Source organism: Castor canadensis, chromosome 5 (assembly GCF_047511655.1).
Source record: "Castor canadensis chromosome 5, mCasCan1.hap1v2, whole genome shotgun sequence".
Classification (NCBI taxonomy): domain Eukaryota; kingdom Metazoa; phylum Chordata; class Mammalia; order Rodentia; family Castoridae; genus Castor; species Castor canadensis.
In genome coordinates, this window is record NC_133390.1 from 71,390,816 (window position 1) to 71,410,601 (window position 19,786).

Here is a 19,786-nt window from a genome sequence, read left to right on the forward strand (position 1 = left end):
ATGAAGAAACTGATCTCAAATGTAACTGCTGGCTATGCTCCCATCTAGGGAGAGAGAATCCTTACCATTATTCTAGAAGGTAAGCAAATGTTCTCTGGGAGGGAAGGGGAAATCATAATCTTTGTTATTCTTCCCTTGGTGGGGTGGGGAGGGTGAGATGGAGGGGAGGAACCATGTCTGAACATTATTGTCCTGCAGTGTCTCCTGACACAACTATTCCTGAATTGGTTGTAAATGCCTTTCATCAGAAGAAAAGTGAGATGTTTGGGTGAATCATCTCCCAGTAGTGATTCCAATGTGAAGGATCTAAGAGACTTCATTAATCTATTAATTTTCCTCTAAGTTTGAAAAGATGTATTTGGCATGGAAATTGTTCAGAATATTTTTAGTAAGAAGTGGACTATATGTGGCACGCAGTAAGAACCCATTTTTATAATAGGTGTAAAGTATATTTCTACAGAGAAATAATCTGAAAAGGAGTTTACCAGTGTATTAATAGTGTTTATCATTGGCTGGGTAAATAGTTAGTTTATATGTATTTTATTTTTCTTCAATGAATGTAGTGTTTTCTGTGATTAAAATTTTGCTTTTAACTGTATAAAAGAACTACAATTCCTCTTCATCTTTCTGTCTTCTAAAGAGGATAGGTATCAATGATTTGAGAGTTTGTTTTGCTTTTGCTAGTTTAACTAAATCTTGGATGTGTAGTCATCCCTCTTTATTCATGGGGAATTGGTTCCAGGGTCCCTTGCAAATACCTAAATCCCAGTATGTTCAAATCACTTACCTAAAATGGCATAGTATTTGTATAAAACCTGTACACATCTTCCTCTGTGCGTGTTTGTGTGTGTGTGTGTGTGTGTGATAGGACTAGGGTTCACACTCGAAAAGCAGACATAATTTTTTCTTTAAAATATTTCCTGTCCTAAGTTAGTTGAATTCATGGATGGTGGAACGAATGGAAGGAAGTTGAGAGAAAAATAAATACATTATTAGATAACATAGGGAAAGGCAAAGAGAAGAGGGGAATTTTAGGAGAAGAGATAGGTCTGGGGGGTTTAGGTCAAATGGTAATCAAACTAAACTCCCTTGTCTACCTCTCATATAAAATCAATAACTTCTCTGATATTTTTGCATGAGTAGAAATCTTGGTGGGGAGCGCAAAGAAAAGGAAGAGGAGACAACAGTGATATGGATTACATTTTGGGAACTTCCTGGGATCTCCAACCTGACATGTACCACCTAGATATTTTTAGGATAAACTCATCTCCTAGAATACTGGTTCTCCAACTCTTAAAAATTATTGAGAACCCTAAAGTCATTTTGTGTGGCTTATAACCATTTGGTATTTGCAACATTAGAAAAATAGAAATAAGAAAAAAATTATTTTATTTTACTTTATTTGGGCATTGAACACAAACCCAATGCTAAGCAAGTCTCTACCACTGAGCTTCACCCCCAGCCCCACAATTAAGAAATATTTAAATCATAGGAAAATATCAGACCTCAGAATGATGACATTATAATACATCAAGTAGTCCTCTGTAAAACTGCCCTCTACATTTGTGGATCAAAGAGGGTTAAAAAAAGGTAAATAACAAATTGATATTCTTATTGAAACAATATTGATTGTTTCCCTGAAATGGTCTTGGAGATGCCCAGATTCCACACTCACACTATGAGAACCACTTCATTAGGAAGGATATTAACTAACTTCTGCTTCCTCTGTTTTCTCTCTTCTCTACTATCCTGATTGCACACTGAACCTCTTCTGATTCTCTGAGCTTTTCTCTTCTATTATTCACTACTTTTTGTTCTTTCTGGGAGATTTCTAGAATTTTGTCTTCTAACCTGATACTTTGAATACTTCTTTAATTTTTAGTTTTGTAATAGCATATTATTTTTACTTCTTGAATAAATATATAGCTCTTTGAGGATAGTAGTTATTGTTTTCTTCTCCTCTATATATTTCTATTTCTTCCAAGTAGTTTCTCTCTCTCTCTCTCTCTCTCTCTCTCTCTTTCTCTCTTCTTTTTTGGTGGTACTGGGGTTTGATTGAACTCAGGGCCTAATGCTTGGTAGGCAGGCATTCTACCACTTGGGCCACTCTGCCAACCCAATTAGTTTTTAATGTTTGTTGCCCTCTTTGTCTTTTGAGTTAGAGATTTTCCTCAAATATCTGACAGTATTGGACAATTTGTATTTAAATGTGAGATGCTAAAAAGCTGAAGCTGTGTCTAGGTGGAGTCTGTTGACTGTAGACCTTGCTGTAGAATGCCCAGAATCACAGAATGACCTTAGTACTATCAGACAAGTCCATCATTTGCCAAATTCAGTTTGATGTAATTTTAATGTCAGTAAAAGTGTAGGTCTATCAGAAACAAAAAGCATTTGGGGATTCCACCAAGTCCAAAGAGGTTTCGATAGACTTATATAGGAAGCCTAAGGATCCAATGGAATGACTATAACTATCTTTAGAGATAGATGGGGAACATTATATAACCAAAGAGAACTAAAAACATGTAAACCTAGTCAAATGATGAAGGAAATTAGTTACACTCTTATCTGGGGATTCAGATCTCCAAGGATAAAGGAATATTTAAGACTTAAACCCAAGAAAAGGATTTCGTAGTATCAAACATAGTGACTACAAGAAGGAACTCAACTTGGCAGGGCCACAAGAAATATTACCAGGGTGTCTTATAGCAACAGGTTCACGCCAAGTTGAAGTCTCTGTCTAAGAAAAGCAAACTCAGCCAGCTGAGAAGGTAATGTTCCTTCTAGTGGACATATTTCTTTAAGGAATTTATAATTTACTAATGATGTTAAATCAAACCTATAGTGTCTTATTTTAGATATTTCTAATGTTTAGGAAATTTAAGCACATTAGAAAAACAGGTTAGTCTGCAATTTCAATCCAAAACATAAATTATGTAATTGATTTAGATTTGAATTCAAAATTTAACTATTACTAAATTTATAATAGTATTGGATCATTGAGAGAAAATAAGTTCCACTATATTTATAAATTTGTTTATTAAATTATTTATTTAATCTGGGAAGACATTTGCTAGGGGCCTTTTTGGGAAAGTTTTGTTATAAGACAACTGAAGAATTTAAAATGAAAACAAATGTGTTCATTATACTTATGAATACAGTTGCTGAAGGCTTAAGGAAATCAGTCAGATACTAAAAACCTCCTTAAAGTATATGTTAATTTTTGATAGATTTATAAATCTACCAAATCAGATCTGGAAATTGAAGTTAAAAGTTAAAGATGAATTAGGTTTTAAAATTTGCAATAGGTAAAACATTAATTTTAAGAAGAGCAGAATGTGTCTTTTTTTGTGCACAAACCACCCTCAAAGGTATGAATTACCCACATTGACAATTTAATGAGAATTGGACTGTCTTATCAAGAAATCTCCAAATGACAATGTGCATGGGTCAATTCTTAAGACTGCTCAGTTTTCCAAGAACAACTCCTGGTCCCTTGCCTGTGCAGGAATGGTCAGCAACTGGGCTGGCCTTGTGGGAGTACAACCTGGACAGTGGCTCAGGGATTATCATAAGGACCGCACACTGCTATTGCTGATTTGAAATTCTTCAGAATTTTTTAAACAAGAAGTCTCACATTGTCATTTTGTATTGGGTTCTACAAATTCTGTAGCCCCTCCTACTTGGCAATCAACAGTGGAATAGGGCTGGAGTTTCAAAGTTCAGTATGAGTCCTTTCCCCTGATCCCTGTATTTTGTTAGTTGCTTTCCCACCCACCTCCACTGTGCCTGTTGTTCACCAGATCACAGGCTCTACATACCCCCTTTTCTGCCTCAGTTGGGTGGGGACTGTTGTTTGGCCATATGAGCAAGAGGAGATGGGGAAGATGTCTAGTTCTATTACTTGCTAATTCTGTGGTAAGAATCACTTTGCTTTTGAAGTATTCTTCCCTGTAGCACCTACAGAATAGAAAAGTTGAAATTTAAAATTAATTCCCAGTTAGTCTATTCCAAAGTTCATAGGCATCTCAGGTTTACTGTGTTAAAGGACAAAATTATAAGAATTTAGTTTACAGATCTTAATTGGCTTTACTTTTGATTCTAGAATTGGGTAACACATCATTCCATAAGAAAGGATGTATTCTAATTAGCTGACCAGAAGAAGTTGGTTTTATAGACAGAAAAGGGCAGAAGAAAGGAGAAATAAAAAACAAAAAAATGGATTGGTCATTTCAAAAGAAAAATAACTGATTGGTTAACATTATCTACTTTAGATTATCTTTCAAGAACTTTTATTATCTTTTTTTATGCTGGGGTTTAAACTCAGCGCCTAGTACATGCTAGGCAAATACTCTACCACTGAGCTATATTCCCAGCCCCTGATTTCTTAGGTCAGATAAACAGTTTAGTTGTAGCTCGGAAGCATGGAATTTTAGTGTGAGTGACTCCATTTTGATTTTTAGACTGGATTGTTGGGGCCTAGTTCTGGAGTTTAGTCCAAAACAATGGCTTCCTGTAATTTTTTTTTTTAAAACAACCGTTGTCTCCCCTGTCATTCTTTGGCATTCTTGTTTTATGCACTTTTGTTTCTTTGCTTTCATTTTTGTAATGTTTTGGAAGAATTTTTTTTTTTTTTTCTGTGATGGGTGTTTTCAAGATAGGGTCTTGCAAACTATTTGCCTGAGCTGGCTTCGAAATGAGATCCTCCTGATCTCTGCCTCTTGAGTAGCTAGGATTACAGGTAAATAGAGTAGCTGAGCCACTGGAGCCCAGCTCATTTTTGTAAGGTTTTGGGAGAGGCAGAAGAGAATGCAGGTGGTCAGTATGCCAGAAATGACTGTTAGGAAAAACGCCACCTGCAAAGAAAGCTCACGAGAAAAATCTCACGTCCAAGACTGGGGTTTAATGACAGGCACGAGCCACCAGGCTGACCGGGGAAAGATGGCACAGCACAGACTCTGGGCTAGGCATGGCTTTTATAGAAGAGGAGGTTAAGGAGGTTAGCACATGTGCGGGAGTCTCCGGTAGGGGCAGAGCTTGTCTTGGAGCTGGGGAATTTCTGTTTAAGGGCAGGACTGTTATCGGGAATGGCTCCATTTCTCAAGTGAGACCTGAGGATAAAATGGCCACCGATTTACAAAATGGAGACATTATTGTTCTATCATTCCCCCATTTTTTCTTTAATAATGATGAGGGTAGGGGCTGAGGATCGGGAATTGGGGTGAAGCATTGGCCTCTTAGCTGCTTCCTGCTGGCAGGGGGCGAGATCCTCAGACTCCTTTGGCGTCCTGGTGGGGGCCCTCACAGTACTCTCTGGGCGGTTTTGGAGAGGTTGATATCCCTGGAGGTACAATTGGATAAACTTTTGATTAGCAATAGCAGACATGTGGTCTAAAATAAATCTTTGTACTGTTTTTATGATGCAAGGGAGGAAGCTTAAGAATATGAGAGCAAGAAATATAGGCATCAGGATGGGCATTAGCCAGGAGAACCACTGTGAAATGTTGTTCCCTAGAGGATTCCAAGAGTCCTCCAACTCCCTTCTCCGTTTTTCTAATTGATCCTGGTGTTGTCTAATTTTATTTTTTACTACACCCCTACTGGTTAACATAGAAGCAGCATTCTTCTTGTAAAAACAGGCAGAGACCACTCTTCTCTGCAGTGGGCAGGTCAAGGCCTCATGGGGTTTGGAGTAAAACTGAGGCTAGGGAGTCAAGTTGTTTCTGTAGGGTTAGGATAGACTCAGCCACTGTTTGAAGATCACTTATCAATTGATTAGAGAGTTTTGTGTAGTAGTGGATAGTTTTGTGTAGTAGAGGCCCCCGTTCCCATGGCAGCTGTTATTCCCAGGGTAGCTAACAAGGGAATAGCCTGGATTGCCCTTTTAGATCAAAGGTGCAGGAGATGGGGAGGTCCTGATCTTCTATAATAATATCCATGTCAGGAACCAAAAATACCAGAGTACAGATGCCTTGCTTGGGGTAAGCAGGAGTATACACTCTGACCACATAGAAAGAGAGTCCTGAGAATGGGGGGGGGGGCAGCAGATATTGTTTGCGGTTTTGTTGGCCATCTTAGTGGTGTGGTATTTTTTGGCCACTAGAGAGGCTACCTCAAGTGTCCCCGAGGAACTCTGCAGGCAAAGAGGGGCTGGCTGGAAGAGGGGACTGGAGAAAGAGTGGAGCTGGTGATCTTTTTGGTGAAGGAACAGTTTAAGGTAAGGGGTGTGGAAACATTTATGGGGCTGGCGATGACCTGAGAAGGGCTAGTTCGCTGACACATCCAACAACCACGGGCTAGAGTAGGATTGGTGTGGTTGAGTAGTTGATGAGTGGTATTTATGACCTGGAGGAGAAGGGTTTCAGAAAGGGACAGAGTGTGTAAAGGAATTTTGAGAGGCTTTCGGTGGGAAAGAATAGGTTGTTGAGAACCTGAGGTACCTGGGTGCAGAGGACCTTCCGGTATGCCTGATTCTGGACTCCTCCTCTGTCAGACATACCGTAATGTGTGAACTCAGTCCAGCACACTTTTTGCCCACGATTCCCAAAGCAAGTATAACCCATGTTGTTGCGTTTACTCCTTGCAGTCCAGTGCGGTTTGCCCCACATTGTACATGGGGTAGTTGTATTGTAACAAGCCCCATTCTGGTAGGAATAGGGTGAGGTGTATGGGCAGGGGGAGGTTTGGGGCTCACAAGGGTACAGATCATAAGAAAGAAGAGAGCACAATGAGTAAAGTGCACAGGGAGAGGTACCTAAAACAGAGAGCTGTGTGATGGGGCCATCTCCACTCAGGGGGAGAAGTTGCCCACAGGCCAATACTCAGGAGGGAGGGGATGAGGACAAGAGTTACCCACAGAAAGGGATGGAGTGAAAGCATAGGTGGTGCGGTTTACAATAAGGCAAAGAGAATGTCAGAAAATGAATAAATTTCTTCAGGAGTTAAGTCTGAGAGAGTGCCTTGGAGGTGAAGGTCAGCTATCCAATCTATTGAAGCAGGGGTAAAGGAGGTATGATTGTGTTGGGAGGTGGGAAGAGCAAAATCTCGGAGTAGAGGGTATATAGGAAAGAGTAAAAGCATGGGCAGGCACTGACAGGAAAGAATGGAAGGGGGAAGTATAAAGTGTGAGTAGGCGAGATGCCAGGTCCCTAGACATAGGGCTCCTGCCTATACTCTGGGAGTCTCCGTGGGTGTGTCTCCATCTTCTAGGATCTTGGGGAGGCAGGAGATCTTTATTTTTGTTGGTCTGTAAGAAGAGATTGGTAGGTCTTTTGTGGGGCTGCCAGTTTTAGGTTTTTGACATGTACCCAGGAGGGAACTTCTGCTAGCTTAGCAGCCGTGGGGGTGGTGAGGATGACCTTAAATGGGCCTCTCCACTTTTCCTGCAGGTGGTCATGTGTGGCTGCATTTTTTAGATAAACCAGATCTCCCATTTGGAGGGAGGGAGTTATTTCGGTGGCGTCAGAGGGCTGTGGTAACTGATCATGAGCATGCGACCAAAGGAGAGAGCGAAGAAAAGTGAGGAGAGGATTGAGGAGAGCGGGGGGAATGTTAGGGGGTTCTGGCTGAACCATGATAGGGAGGAGTGGACAGCCATAGAGGAGCTCGAAGGGGCTGAGCATGAGTGGTCTTTTCAGAAGAGCCCAGAGCCGGAGAAGGACTAGGGGTAGGAGCTTTGTCCAGTCTAGATGAGCTCAAGGGAGAGTTTGGTGAGAGTATTTTTTAGTGTGCATTTGGCACGTTCAACTTTACCTGAAGATTGGGGGTGATAGGGAATCTGAGACCTCCAGTGAATATTTAAGGCTTGTGCCAATTTTGGGGAAATAGAGGAAACAAACTCAGGCCTGTTGAATGACTGGATGGAGGCCGGGAGACTAAACTGTGGGATGATTTCTGTGACCAAAATTGATGTCACTGTGGAGGCCTTCTTATTGGTTGCAGGGAAGGCTTCCACCCAACCTGTGAAGGTGTCTACCAATACCAGGAGGTACTTAATCCTCTTTACTGGAGGCATATGTGTGAAGTCCACCTGCCAGTCCATGGCAGGGAGGCATCCCCTGGCTTGGGGGGTAGGAAAAGGAGGGGGGGTCTAATGTTGGAGTTGGGGTTTGTGCGCTGGCAAATTGAGCAGGATTGGGTAATCTGTTTGAGGTATTGTGTGTCTCCTGGAGATAGGGAAAGGGATTGGTGGAGAAAGGTGTAAAGAGCATGAAGGTTAGGATGAAAAAGAGTATGTAAATAGGAGAGAAGAGTTTTAACTTCAGAAGAGGGGAGAGAAAGTTTAGTGAGGGGGGAAGAGTCTGGGGTAAGGGGGTACATGGCCAATTGGGGTGCAGGTTGGAGAGCTGCCCACTTGGCCTCTACATCTGCTTGGTTGTTTCCTGTGGTAATTATGGAGGAGTCAGTCTGGTGGGCTTTGCAATGAGTAATGACCATCCAGGAAGGGAGATGTGAAGCCTCTAGGACCTGGGCTATTAAGGCAGCATTGATAATGGGAGTTCCCCTTGTAGTTAGGAATCCCCTTCCCTTCCAGATAGCAGAGCGGGACAATAAAGTGTGAAGCACATACTTAGAGTCAGTGTATATGTTGACAGTTTTGCCTTTTGCCAGGGTCAGAGCTCTGGCCAGGACAGAAATAGTACCTTTTGGGAAATAGTACCCAAAAGGAGAGGGTGTGCCTCAATGGTGGTGGAATCAGACATGATAGCATATCCAGCTCTTCGCTGTCCCTTGTGAACGAAGGAGCTGCCATCAATGAACCAAGTGCAGTCAGCCTGGGAAAGGGTGCCCTCCTGAGTGTGGTCTGGGCAGGGGAGGAGTTCCTCAAGGGTCTTGGGGCAGGAGTGAATGAGGGGTGTTGAAGAGAGAGGAAGAAGAGTGGCTGGGTTAAGTGGGGGACAGGAGAAGAAAGTTAGGGTGGGATCCTTGACCAAGGCCACCTGGAGGGATAGGACACGGGAGGGGGGAATAGAGTAAAGTCCCTTATATGTGAGGAGTTCCAAGAGGCTATGGGGAGAGTAGACAGTAAGGGGGGATCCAAAGGTAAGCTTTTTGCGGCTGCCAGGGCCCTAAGACATGGGACCCATCCCCTGGTTGTGGGGTCTGTTTGGAGAGGTATGCTACTGGAGCAAAGGAGGGCCCTATGTTGTGTCCCAGAACTCCTAGGGCAAACCCTTGCCTCTCAGAGACATAAAGGAAGAAGGGATGAGTGAGGTCCATCAGGCGAAGTGCCAGGGCTTGTAACAGGGCCTGTAAGAGGTTTTTAAAATGACCTGACACAGGCCAAGAGGGGTCCAGGGGCTCTTACATGGGACCCCTGGATACCTCATATAGAGGTTTGGCCATTAGACTGAAGTTGGGCACCCAGGTTCTGAGATAGCCAGCCAGGCTGAGGAAGGAGAGAATTTCAGCCTTGGTGGTGGGGGCAGGAAGAGAGGCTAACGGGCCTTGTGATCAAGGGTGATAGTCTTGTGAGTAGGGGAGATAGATAGGCCCAGGTAAGTCACCTGGGTGAGAGATAGTTGAGCCTTGTTAGGGGACACACGGTATCCCTTTTTTTCCAGAAAATTAAGCAGGAGGGCAGTGTGTTGTGGGCTATCCTCGAGCGAGGGGCTGCAGAGCAGGAGGCCATCTACATACTGGAGGAGTTCACTCGGGGAGAGATGGAGGGTAAGGAGGTGCCTAGCCAGAGCCTGGCCAAAGAGGTGAGGCCTATCCTGGGACCCCTGAGGCAAGACAGTCCAAGTCAATTGTTGAGAAGTATGAGTATCTGGGTCAGTCCAGGTGAAGGCAAAAAGGTCTTGGGACTGCAGGTGGACAGGAATAATGAAGAAAGCGTCTTTTAGGTCCAGGACTGTGAAATGGGTGGTGGTACTGGGAATGAGAGACAGGAGAGTGTAGGGGTTGGGTACCACCTGGTGTATAGGAGTCACTGCAGTGTTGATTAAGCAGAAGTCCTGTACCAACCAATAAGACCCATTGGGTTTTACAAGCAGAATAGGAGTGCTATAGGGGGAGTGGGTTGGGCGAAGCAGGCCCTTAGAGAGAAGCTCTGAAATGACAGGCTTTAATCCCTGTAAGTGGATTAAAGAAATGTGATATTGAGGTTGGTTTGGGAAAGCGGAGGGATCCTTGAGAGAAATAACAACTGGCTCATGATGTGTAGTGACTGCAGGGTTCTGGAGGTCCCACACAATGGGATCCACCAGTGCACTGGGTAAGGGCAAGGGGTCAGGAGGGGCTTGTGGAAACAGGGTACCCATAATGGCAAGGAGGGGCCGTGAGGATGGAGACAAGGGGTTAATGGGTTGAGGTTTAAGAGGGAGTGGGTGTGAGGTGAGAGTGGCCTGGAATTTTGACAAAATGTCCCTTACCAAGAGTGGGGTGGGGCAACTAGGGAGGACTAGGAAGGAGTGAGTAAAGTGTATCTCCCAGTATGCAGGTTAAAGGAAAACTCATTAAGGGCTGGGTAGGAGTTCCCTCTACCCTGAGTATGGAGGTTAAAGAAGGATTGGTAGGCCCCAAAACTCCAGCAAGGCAGAAAAAGTGACGCCAATGTCTATAGGAAAAGAGATAGGCCTACCTTCGATGAGGGCAGTTACTCTGGGCTCCTGTGAAGTTATGGTTGTCAGGCCTGGGAGTCCTGGGTTCCATCAGTCATCAGCTGCAGTCACCAGTCCTAAAAGATCAGTTACGGAGGAGGAAAGGTGGGGGGGCTTAGACCCTCCGCCTTGAGGGGTGGAGGGGCAGTCCATTGCCCATTGGCCCTCCTGTTTGCACTTAGGACATGGCTCCGGCGGGCAGCATGGTTTAGGACATGCACGGGCCCAGTGTCCCTGAAGGCCACACCAAAAACATGGGCCAGGAGGTGTTCAGAATTTTCTCTGGCTTTGGGAGTTAGAGGTCAGAGGCCTTTGTTGAAGGGCTTGTGCCAACATCTGGAATTTAGCCTTATCTCTCCTCTCCTTATCAACCCTTTGTTGTTCTTCTGGGTAATTATAGACCTTGAAGGCCACATTTAAGATTTCAGCCTGTGGAGTCTGAGGGCCATTTTCCCACCTTTTAAGTTTCTTATATCTGGAGCTGACTGGGAGATAAAGTGGGTCATAAGAATGATTGTCCTGTCCTGAGTTTCAGGGTCAATTTTTGTATGGCGTTGTAGTGCCCCTGTGAGTTGGGACAAAAAATTATCTGGATTTTCCTCTTTCTCTTGTTGAATTTCTCTGAGTTTATCAAAATTAACAACCTTCTGGGCTGCCTTTTTTAGTCCTACTACTAAACAAGTAACCATTTGATCCCTAAGCGTTCTACCACTGGTTTGAGAGTCCCAATTAGGTTCCTCAGTAGGGATCGCTGTGGCTCCTACAGGATGGGCAGGGGTGGTGCAATGGACTTCATCTGCATGTGCCCTAGCCGCGTCCCAGACCCTGCGTCTCTCCTCTGGAAGGAGGGTGGAGGAAAAAATGAGATAGATGTCATGCCAAGTAAGGTCACAGGATTGAGCCAAGTATTGGAACTCTTTTAACATAAGAATCTAGGTTAGTGGTGAAGGAGCCAAGGTGCTTTTCTATCTGAGAGAGGTCAGCAAGGAAGAAGGGGACATGGACCCTCACAATGCCTTCCACTCCAGCCACTTCCCGGAGAGGGTAGGTGGAAATTGGCTGACTGGGGGTCTGTGACAGCAAGTGTGTGGGGGGCTCATAGGGTCCTGTGGTGCTGAAGGGGCAGAAGGAGGGGCAGAAGGGCGGGCAGAGGAAGGGGCAGAGGGAAGGGCGGAAGGAGGGGCAGAAGGGCCTGGGGGGGGGCAACGGTTGAGCAGTGGAAGCCTGTTGCTGATAAGGTGGAGGCTCATTAGCAGGGTCAAAAGAGGGGAAAGTTTTGGAGTTAGGAGGAGGTTCAGAAGAGGATTTGGCTGGTTTTGAGACTGGTTTAGAGGCTAATAGAACCTGCACAGGAGAACAGGAAGTACAGAGGTAGGGTTTGATGCAGAGATAGGAAAAGGATTGGACGTAGGGTATTTCCTTCCATTTACCAGCACACTCACAAAAATTGTATAAATCCCTTAAAATATTGGGATCAAAAGTGTCATTAAGTGGCTGTTTGGAGGCATTGTCTAATGGATACTGGGGCCAGGCCTGATTACAGAGAAAAATAAGCTTTCATAGCTTAAGATCAGGCATTAGGCGAAGAGGCCCAAGGTTGGCCAGGAGACATCCCAATGGGGAGTCTGAAGGAATTTTGGACAGTCCAACTCAGTTCAGGAGGCCTGAACTGAGGAGAGGATATGATGGGTATCCCCAAGATATCAATTCCTCAGGAGAGAGCAGAGGTGGAACTCCCAGGAGGGACATCTCTGTCACTGAGGGCCCACAGTCCTAGGGGACCCAGTCCCCAGAGGAGAGAGAGAGAGAGCGCCAAGACCTAGCGCTAGGATTTCGAGGAAATGAGAAAGAGATCACAGCTCTGCATGTGAGGAGGACTCACTGAGAGAGGACCTTGAGGGAGGATTGACCTGACCAGTGGTGGATGATGATTGGAGGTGTGCTGGGGCAGAGGAAATTCCCTGTGAGCAGTGAGGGTGTCTTCTAGGATCGGGGGTTCTGCCAAAATAGCTCAGATCCCAGAGGAAGGGATTGGGAGTTCGGAGTTTGGAGAGAGAGAGAGAGAGAGAGAGAGAGAGAGAGAGAGAGAGAGAGAGAGAGAGAGAAGGCGGGATGGGGAGAGGCCGGGAGAGCAAGGTCAGCATGGAAGCACACCCAATCCAAGTCATGGCACCAAAATATTAGGAAAAACGCTGCCTGCAAAGAAAGCTCACGAGAAAAATCTCACATCCAAGATCAGGGTTTAATGACAGGCACGAGCCGCCAGGCTGACCGGGGAAAGATGGTGCAGCACAGACTCTGGGCTAGGCGTGGCTTTTATAGAAGAGGAGGTTAAGGAAGTTAGCACATGTGCGGGAGTCTCCGGTAGGGGCAGAGCTTCTCTTGGAGTGGGGGAATTTCTGTTTAAGGATGGGGCTGTTATTGGGAATGGCTCCATTTCTCAAGTGAGGCCTGAGGATAAAATGGCCACCAATTTACAAAATGGAGACATTATTGTTCTATCAATGACCAGTAGTCTCAGTTTAGCTTTCAAAAGAAACAGCTACTTTTCTCTAGAGTACTCAGTGTAATAATTAAATTATTTAACTACAATGGCATATGCCACTGGCATTAAAAAATCTAAGAACAGGGCTAGTAGAGTGACTCAAGTGGTAGAGCACCTGCCTCACAAGCATGAGGACCTGAGTTTAAACCTCAGTACTGCCAAAAAAACAAAAAAGTCAGTATACAAGAAATCTAAGAACAAACCTGTTGACTCCTGGTAAATATGCAGCTCAGCTAGAATAGAAGAGTGTGGGCATAAATTAATTTAGTTACAGAGGAATGAAGATTGTGTTTGAGTCAAGCAACTTGGTATTAAATGGAAATCAGTTAACAGAGTTTCTCTTGTAAATAAATGAAAGTGACATTCATTAAGAGGTTGCTTTATTGGACAGCTAAGTGATTCAGCTTCTTGAACAACCAACTTAATTAACTTTAAAGGAGTGAATTTGTCTTTTTAAAATGCCTTAAGCAAGCAAATGCCTTTCTAGGATCAGGCTCTCTTTTGCCTTTTGACATGGGCACTTACTGATGTGTTCAGATTGATTGCCTAGATTCTGGATCCTACCTGTCCTAATTCCCAAGTCATCTCTTCCTCTGCCTTGATCCCCTCAAGGCTTTGGCCTGGGAAATCTTGGCTTGCAGCTTTGCATTACTACCTAATGTTCCCTTTATGTTCCGTTTCACAGGGATCCACTTCCTCCAGTCTCTAGCCATTTGCCATTTGCAAATTCTTCAGGATAAACCCTCTTGTCTTCCCCCTCTTCTGGATTAGTTTCTGCTTCACTCTGAGTCACTGGAGCATTCCATCCTCCAAAAATCTGATATTTTTCATTTCATCTCTTAAATTTATTTTTGCATCTGAAAGATTTATAGCTTTTATTTTAGATATATTTCTTTGCTATCAGTTTAAGGAAGTTCTAAGGATAACAGAATTCCTGCTTATCTTTAGCAGTTCCTGTTTGTCCTTCTCTCTACTACAGTAACTTCTTATTTCCCAAAACCTTCATCTCCTGGTTCCCCAGAAAACAGAAATCTCAGTTTTGATCTTTCTAAACAATGTCTACTCAGCTTTTTCCTAGGATTGCTTAGCAAAACCCTGTTTGTTCTGTGGTTAACATGTAGTCACTGTGAATTAGTCTTTATAAATAGCAATTAAATCTTGAGAATGTTTTTGGATGAAGGTTAAGTGCAATTAGTCTAAAGTCAAGTTAACTGAAAAAAATTCCTATTGATTAGAAAATAAGACTCATAAAGTCAGATGAACACTGCTCCTTTGACAACGAAGAAGGGAGTATTTTGGGACTGGGAGTTAAAACATTTTCTTAGGAGGACAGTTGTAGCATTTCTTAAGCTCATGGTAGTTATTTTTTTTACAATTGCATAGGCTTTTACAATTTCAAAGATCCTTCTTTTAGGAGGTAGGTTGGACTTAAATAATTCTTTCCATTTGTCATAGTATATCTTTTTCACATATTCATATTGTTTAGCAAGAATATAATCAGTTCTTTGAAGGGAGAGACTGTTTCTGTTATCTCTTAGCATCTCTGAGTGCCAAAAAAGGAGCTTCTAATAAACTCAGGGACTTTGGATGAGCTCAATTAATCTTTACATTTTTTATTTATGAATTTATGAATAAGGAACCATTGTTGGGCTGATTTTACAGATGATGAAACTAAGGCACAAGCTACACTACACAATTATAGAAAGAGGAAATTAGTTATTTTACAGAGGGAGTAAGACTTGTTAATTCAGACAAATTAATTCCAAGTGGAAAGGGCTGCACTTGGCTGTCCGGTTAGCCAGGTTAGGTAGCTCTACCCAAGTATAACGTAGCCTTTGCCTTCTGTGAACATGCAAGATGCTTTCTAGAGAGACAGATCTAGGACTTCATGAACGCTGCAAAACTGACTGTATAATTATTTGTTAATAAATGCTTAATGTATTTGGTCTGAGAATATCTTTCGCTATAACATACCCCCTGGAACTAGGTTGTGGAGGAGCCCTGTAGCTCAACCTATTTCTATACCACCAGAAGGTAGTATGTCTGCCTAAAGACCTTAGTAAGCCTGGATGACCAGACTGACCTGAGCTAATTTGTAATCTCCTTTCTCTTTAGTTATCTCTGAGGAGAAATCTAGTCCAACAGGGTCAAATGATATCTTATGAAAATTTATCATAGGCCTCCAACAAAAACTCTTGGGATATAGCCTCTGTCATGAAGCCTTTCTGCAGTGTGTAAGTATTTGGAATGTGGGAAAAGTCTGTGGGTTAAATTGCAAATAACCAGCAGTTAATAATTCAGTGTTGACTCCAAGCTCTATAGTTGTCCTGGGGATTTTCTATACCAACGGGAAGGAGCTATGATCAAAGCCAGCTGAGGCTAAAATGATTGTAGCTATCTTGATGGCTCCTCCCACTTCCTTTTGGTTTACTGTTGAGAAAATTCTGCCTCAGAAGCCCTGACTTTTTCCTCTGTGTCCATTTCATGTGTCCCCATTGGATGCTCCACTATCTCAAGCAGCTCCAAGTTTCAAAGACACTAGAGGATTTTGGCCTTGCTGGTTGTCTCAGATCACAATCCAGTAGTTGCTTGTGAATTATAGGAATATTTAGATTTTGAAGTGAAAATCACCAAAAATTTATATGTGAATATAAATAACTTAGTACCTGAGTATTGATCCTATGTTAGCCTATAAAAATATAGACCATACTTTCCAGACTAATTTCACACAAGCTTTTAATTGGAAAAATGATGTGCATAGTTAGGGTAAAATCTCAAGTTTCTGTTTTCGTTCTAGTCTGGAACACTGATTATAGAACTTTAGAGAAAATTCTTATCTGTGGTGTCCAATAGAGTAGCCACTAGTCACATTGACTATTGAGCAGTTAAAATGTGGTTCATGCAACTAAGGAATTCAGCCTTTAATTTTATTAAACTTAAATAGGCACTTGTGACTATTTGCTACCACATTGGTCTATACAGTTCTAGAGTATGGTGATGACCCTATATCACCATAGGTCACCTTAAAAAATGAAAAAACTTAAATGTGATCTGTCTGGACAATGGCTTGTTTTTGTCCAGGCTACATCATAGAATCACAGAATCATCTAGCCAACATTTAACAGAAGGTCTTGAATTCTTTCTAGAATATCCACAATATCACTTGAACATCTCAAGACATAGAGGACTCACTGGCTGATATCTGATAACAGACTTCCTGTAAACCAGAACTGACAGTTTCATGATAACAAATGGTTCAATATCAAGACATGGAAAAAAAAAACCCAAAACCCTGGCTCCCAGTAATAAACCACACCAAGGTTGCCGATTCAAAATAGTATTAATGATGGTGATGATTTTGTCATATGTAAAAATGTAACATAGATTTTAGCATTATGAGACCTGACACTATATAAATTATCCTTCTAGAATCTAATGACATTAAACTGATTCTTGAGGGAAATTTTGAATTAAATTTGTAGTTAGATCACCTATATAAGCAAGAACTACCTTAAGTCATTCTGTTCCTAGGTAAAACACAACCCTATAAGCTGATTCTTCACATTTATGCAGTATTTGTTTTTAGTTACCAAGATACATCTGTGGATTCTACAACTAGTGGCATGGAAAAAAAAAAAAGAGAGAAGTCTGCAAAGATTGAACAAACAGCATGCACTGTGGTATCCTTTATTTAAAAATTGTGCACTAACTACAGTCATAGTGTTCTCATTTACCATTCTGCTGGCACAGTAAACCCAGAGAACATTAACACAACCCCAGGAAGGCATTAACCTGTAAACATACAGATATACCACCCATGCACACACACACAACATACACGCACACAAAGTTATAGTCTAAACACAATTAAAAGTGATGAAAAAACACTTTAAATGCTCTAATTAAACCCCCTTTATTATAATAAACTGTGGCAATACTGTGGCTATAATAAAAATACTATAACTGTTTAAAAAGCAAAAAAGGAAAATACTGGCAATTTGAAACTAGCAGCAAAAAGCAGCTAAAAATAGAAGATAACAAAAGGTTGAGTAATACCAAATTTCTAATGCTGATACTGTGTAGGATTGCACAGAAGTAATTTAAAATTGGTTCTTAAGGAACTATTTAAAAGTCCCTTGTAATATTAAATTGCAGCACTTTACAAACAGTGGAAAGAAAAAAGTATTTGGATTGTTACACACACACGCAGAGGAAACATACTAAGTATATCAGTTTATGGTCTTTGTTTTATGACCTTCAAAAAGTTTTATAAGGAAAACATTTAAGTGCCAATGTAGTGAAAAAAAGTTAAAAATTCCTAAAGATGCAAGTCTGAGTGCATTTATCAGGTCTAAGAATATATTTCAAGGTTGGGCAAGGCATGATTGATACACATTCAAGAAGGACCCAGAAGGTAGGTCGAGCTCTTTGAAGTGTTGAGAATGAAGTTGGGTTAAACTCAGACGGTCTTGAAGGAGATTCCAAAGTATGTGGAGTTCTACAGCTGTTCTTTAGTTAAAATTGGTTTCATAGTGCCCAATAAATAATTAAGACTAACATTTCAGCAGACTGGTTTTCCTACATTCAGACACAAAAATCTTTACCACACATGCAGGCTGATATTCTGTAACAGCACAAATCAGAATCCTGGTTTAAGAAGAAATGCACATTAGCAAGGATTTTTTTTTCCCACGGGTTCTCATCCAAATGTCTGAAGCTGCTAGACATTTACAAAGAGGAGTAAGTTTAGATTTCCTACTAATTTTAGAAGAATGAAAATTTTCTTTTCCTAGGGAAGCCAGAGTCATCCATGAACAGGGGATATGTCTTCACCATCTAAGAAGCATAATGAATGTCCTTAGTACTGAAACTCATGTCAAGTTCAGATCTAGAAAACTGGCAGGTGGAATGGGGGAGAGAACTGGGAATTTCGAATGTCTACAGTGTGCTTTGGAATAGTGTGCCTCGTAAGTCAGAATGGCTCAACTGCTTTCAGAATGGATACTGCAGTACCAGAGAAGACCCAGCTCTGGGCCAGGGGCTGGGGGATAGACCTTCCATCTCCAGGGATTCTCTGGGCTGAGCTGTGGCGGCAGAGCCCAGAGTGGCCTTATTTCTCATGAGTGCATTCAGTCAGGGAATTTGTGACTTTGCCCAGATAAATATTTCCTTTGGTTACTTTCTTTCTAAAATCAATTGTTCAGGCAAGTTGCTGGTGATTTCCCTAAATGATATCTAGCTGCACCAGTATCTGAAGGTGCCAGCTAATTCAAATTAATGCCCATCAATAATGCTACTAGGTATCAACTGCTATTGCTGATGAACCAACCCCAAATGACCTAACTAGATAATCTATCACACCTGGTGTTTTTTTATCTTGAGTTTTTTGAGCTTTAAAGAAATAGTTCTTTCAAAATGACTTAGAAACTGCTTCTGTCTGGCTTTGTTTCACTCTTCCTCTTCTTCCTGTTCCCCCTCCCCTTCTCCTTCCTCCATGGTTTCCACAATGAGCTCTGCTGTGCAGGTGGCTTCTCCTAGACTGTTGACAGCCTTGCAGGTGTACTTGGCATCATCATCCCCACACACATCGCTGATAATTAGAGAGCAGTTCCCATCCTCATCGTAGTCTATCTGGAAGTGGCGGGACTCCCTGATTGACTGGTCATCTTTGAACCAGACGACCTCAGGGTCTGGGTATCCTGCATCACAGAGAGATAACACAAGTTGTAGAGTCTGTTACTCAAAGTTTCTCAGCAACTCATACAAGCAACTCCTAAGCTACCTCTATTGATCAAAGGGGTAAAGGAAAAAATCGTGATATTGGCTCTTAGGGTCTATTGATAATCCATGTCAGAATATGGGCACGTGTTGTTGAATACTAGTATCTGAAACCCCAAATAGGGTATTTTAAAGTTGTACATGTCCCACCTATGTTGGACTTTCACCATACCTCACTTATAGACAGATACAGGGTACCCCTAAAATTCTGCCCCAACTCCAACTAAATAGCTGGAGGCTAAATGTCTTCTTGGGTGAAAATAAAAAGTTTTGCCTTGCATAAAAGCTTAAACAATTTTAAATAAAAAAATATGAGTAAGAACAAATGGACACAAGGAATCTTTTGAGGGTCCCAGAAATGTTCTAAAATTGAATTGTAGTGGTGGTTGCATGACTATAAATTTATGGAAAGTAATTTTACTACATACTTAAATTGGGTGAGTCTTATGGTATACAAATTATACTCAATAAAGCAGATAACAGCTATATAAAACATTAGAAAAAATAATAGGTAATATTGCTAAGGAAAAGAAAGCCTGCCTTAGTCTGATCCAACAGCAGGTAATCTGCCTGTTGATAACTGAGAATGGACCTCATGGTATCCATTAGCCATGTTTCTGTAAAGTTCAGTATCAAAAATAAATGAAACACACATACATACATATATTAACGGTGCATATATACACGTCACCAATATGTATGTGTGTGTATATATATATTTAAACATAAAATATATTTTATGCTATTTATATATTAAGAGCAACTGACTTGCTGTGAATATTGGAGAAGTATTTTTAGAGGAAAAAAAATGTAGCCCTGATTACAACTAAAATTGTACACAAAAAGTCAAGAATTCTAACATTCT

The 19,786-nt window shown here is 41.9% G+C and overlaps 1 protein-coding gene across 7 annotated transcripts in view; it reads right to left on the reverse strand.

The window, feature by feature from the left end:
* Positions 1-16,800: 16,800 nt before the first annotated feature.
* Mylk (myosin light chain kinase) overlaps positions 16,801-19,786 on the reverse strand; it is a 257,786-nt gene continuing 254,800 nt past the window's right edge. For all 7 annotated transcript variants that reach the window (XM_074073297.1, XM_074073298.1, XM_074073299.1 and 4 more), the window contains one exon: positions 16,801-18,842. In XM_074073297.1, the coding sequence (XP_073929398.1) occupies positions 18,592-18,842 (251 nt within the window). In that variant the 3' untranslated portion in view covers positions 16,801-18,591. The remainder of the gene's footprint in view (positions 18,843-19,786) is intronic.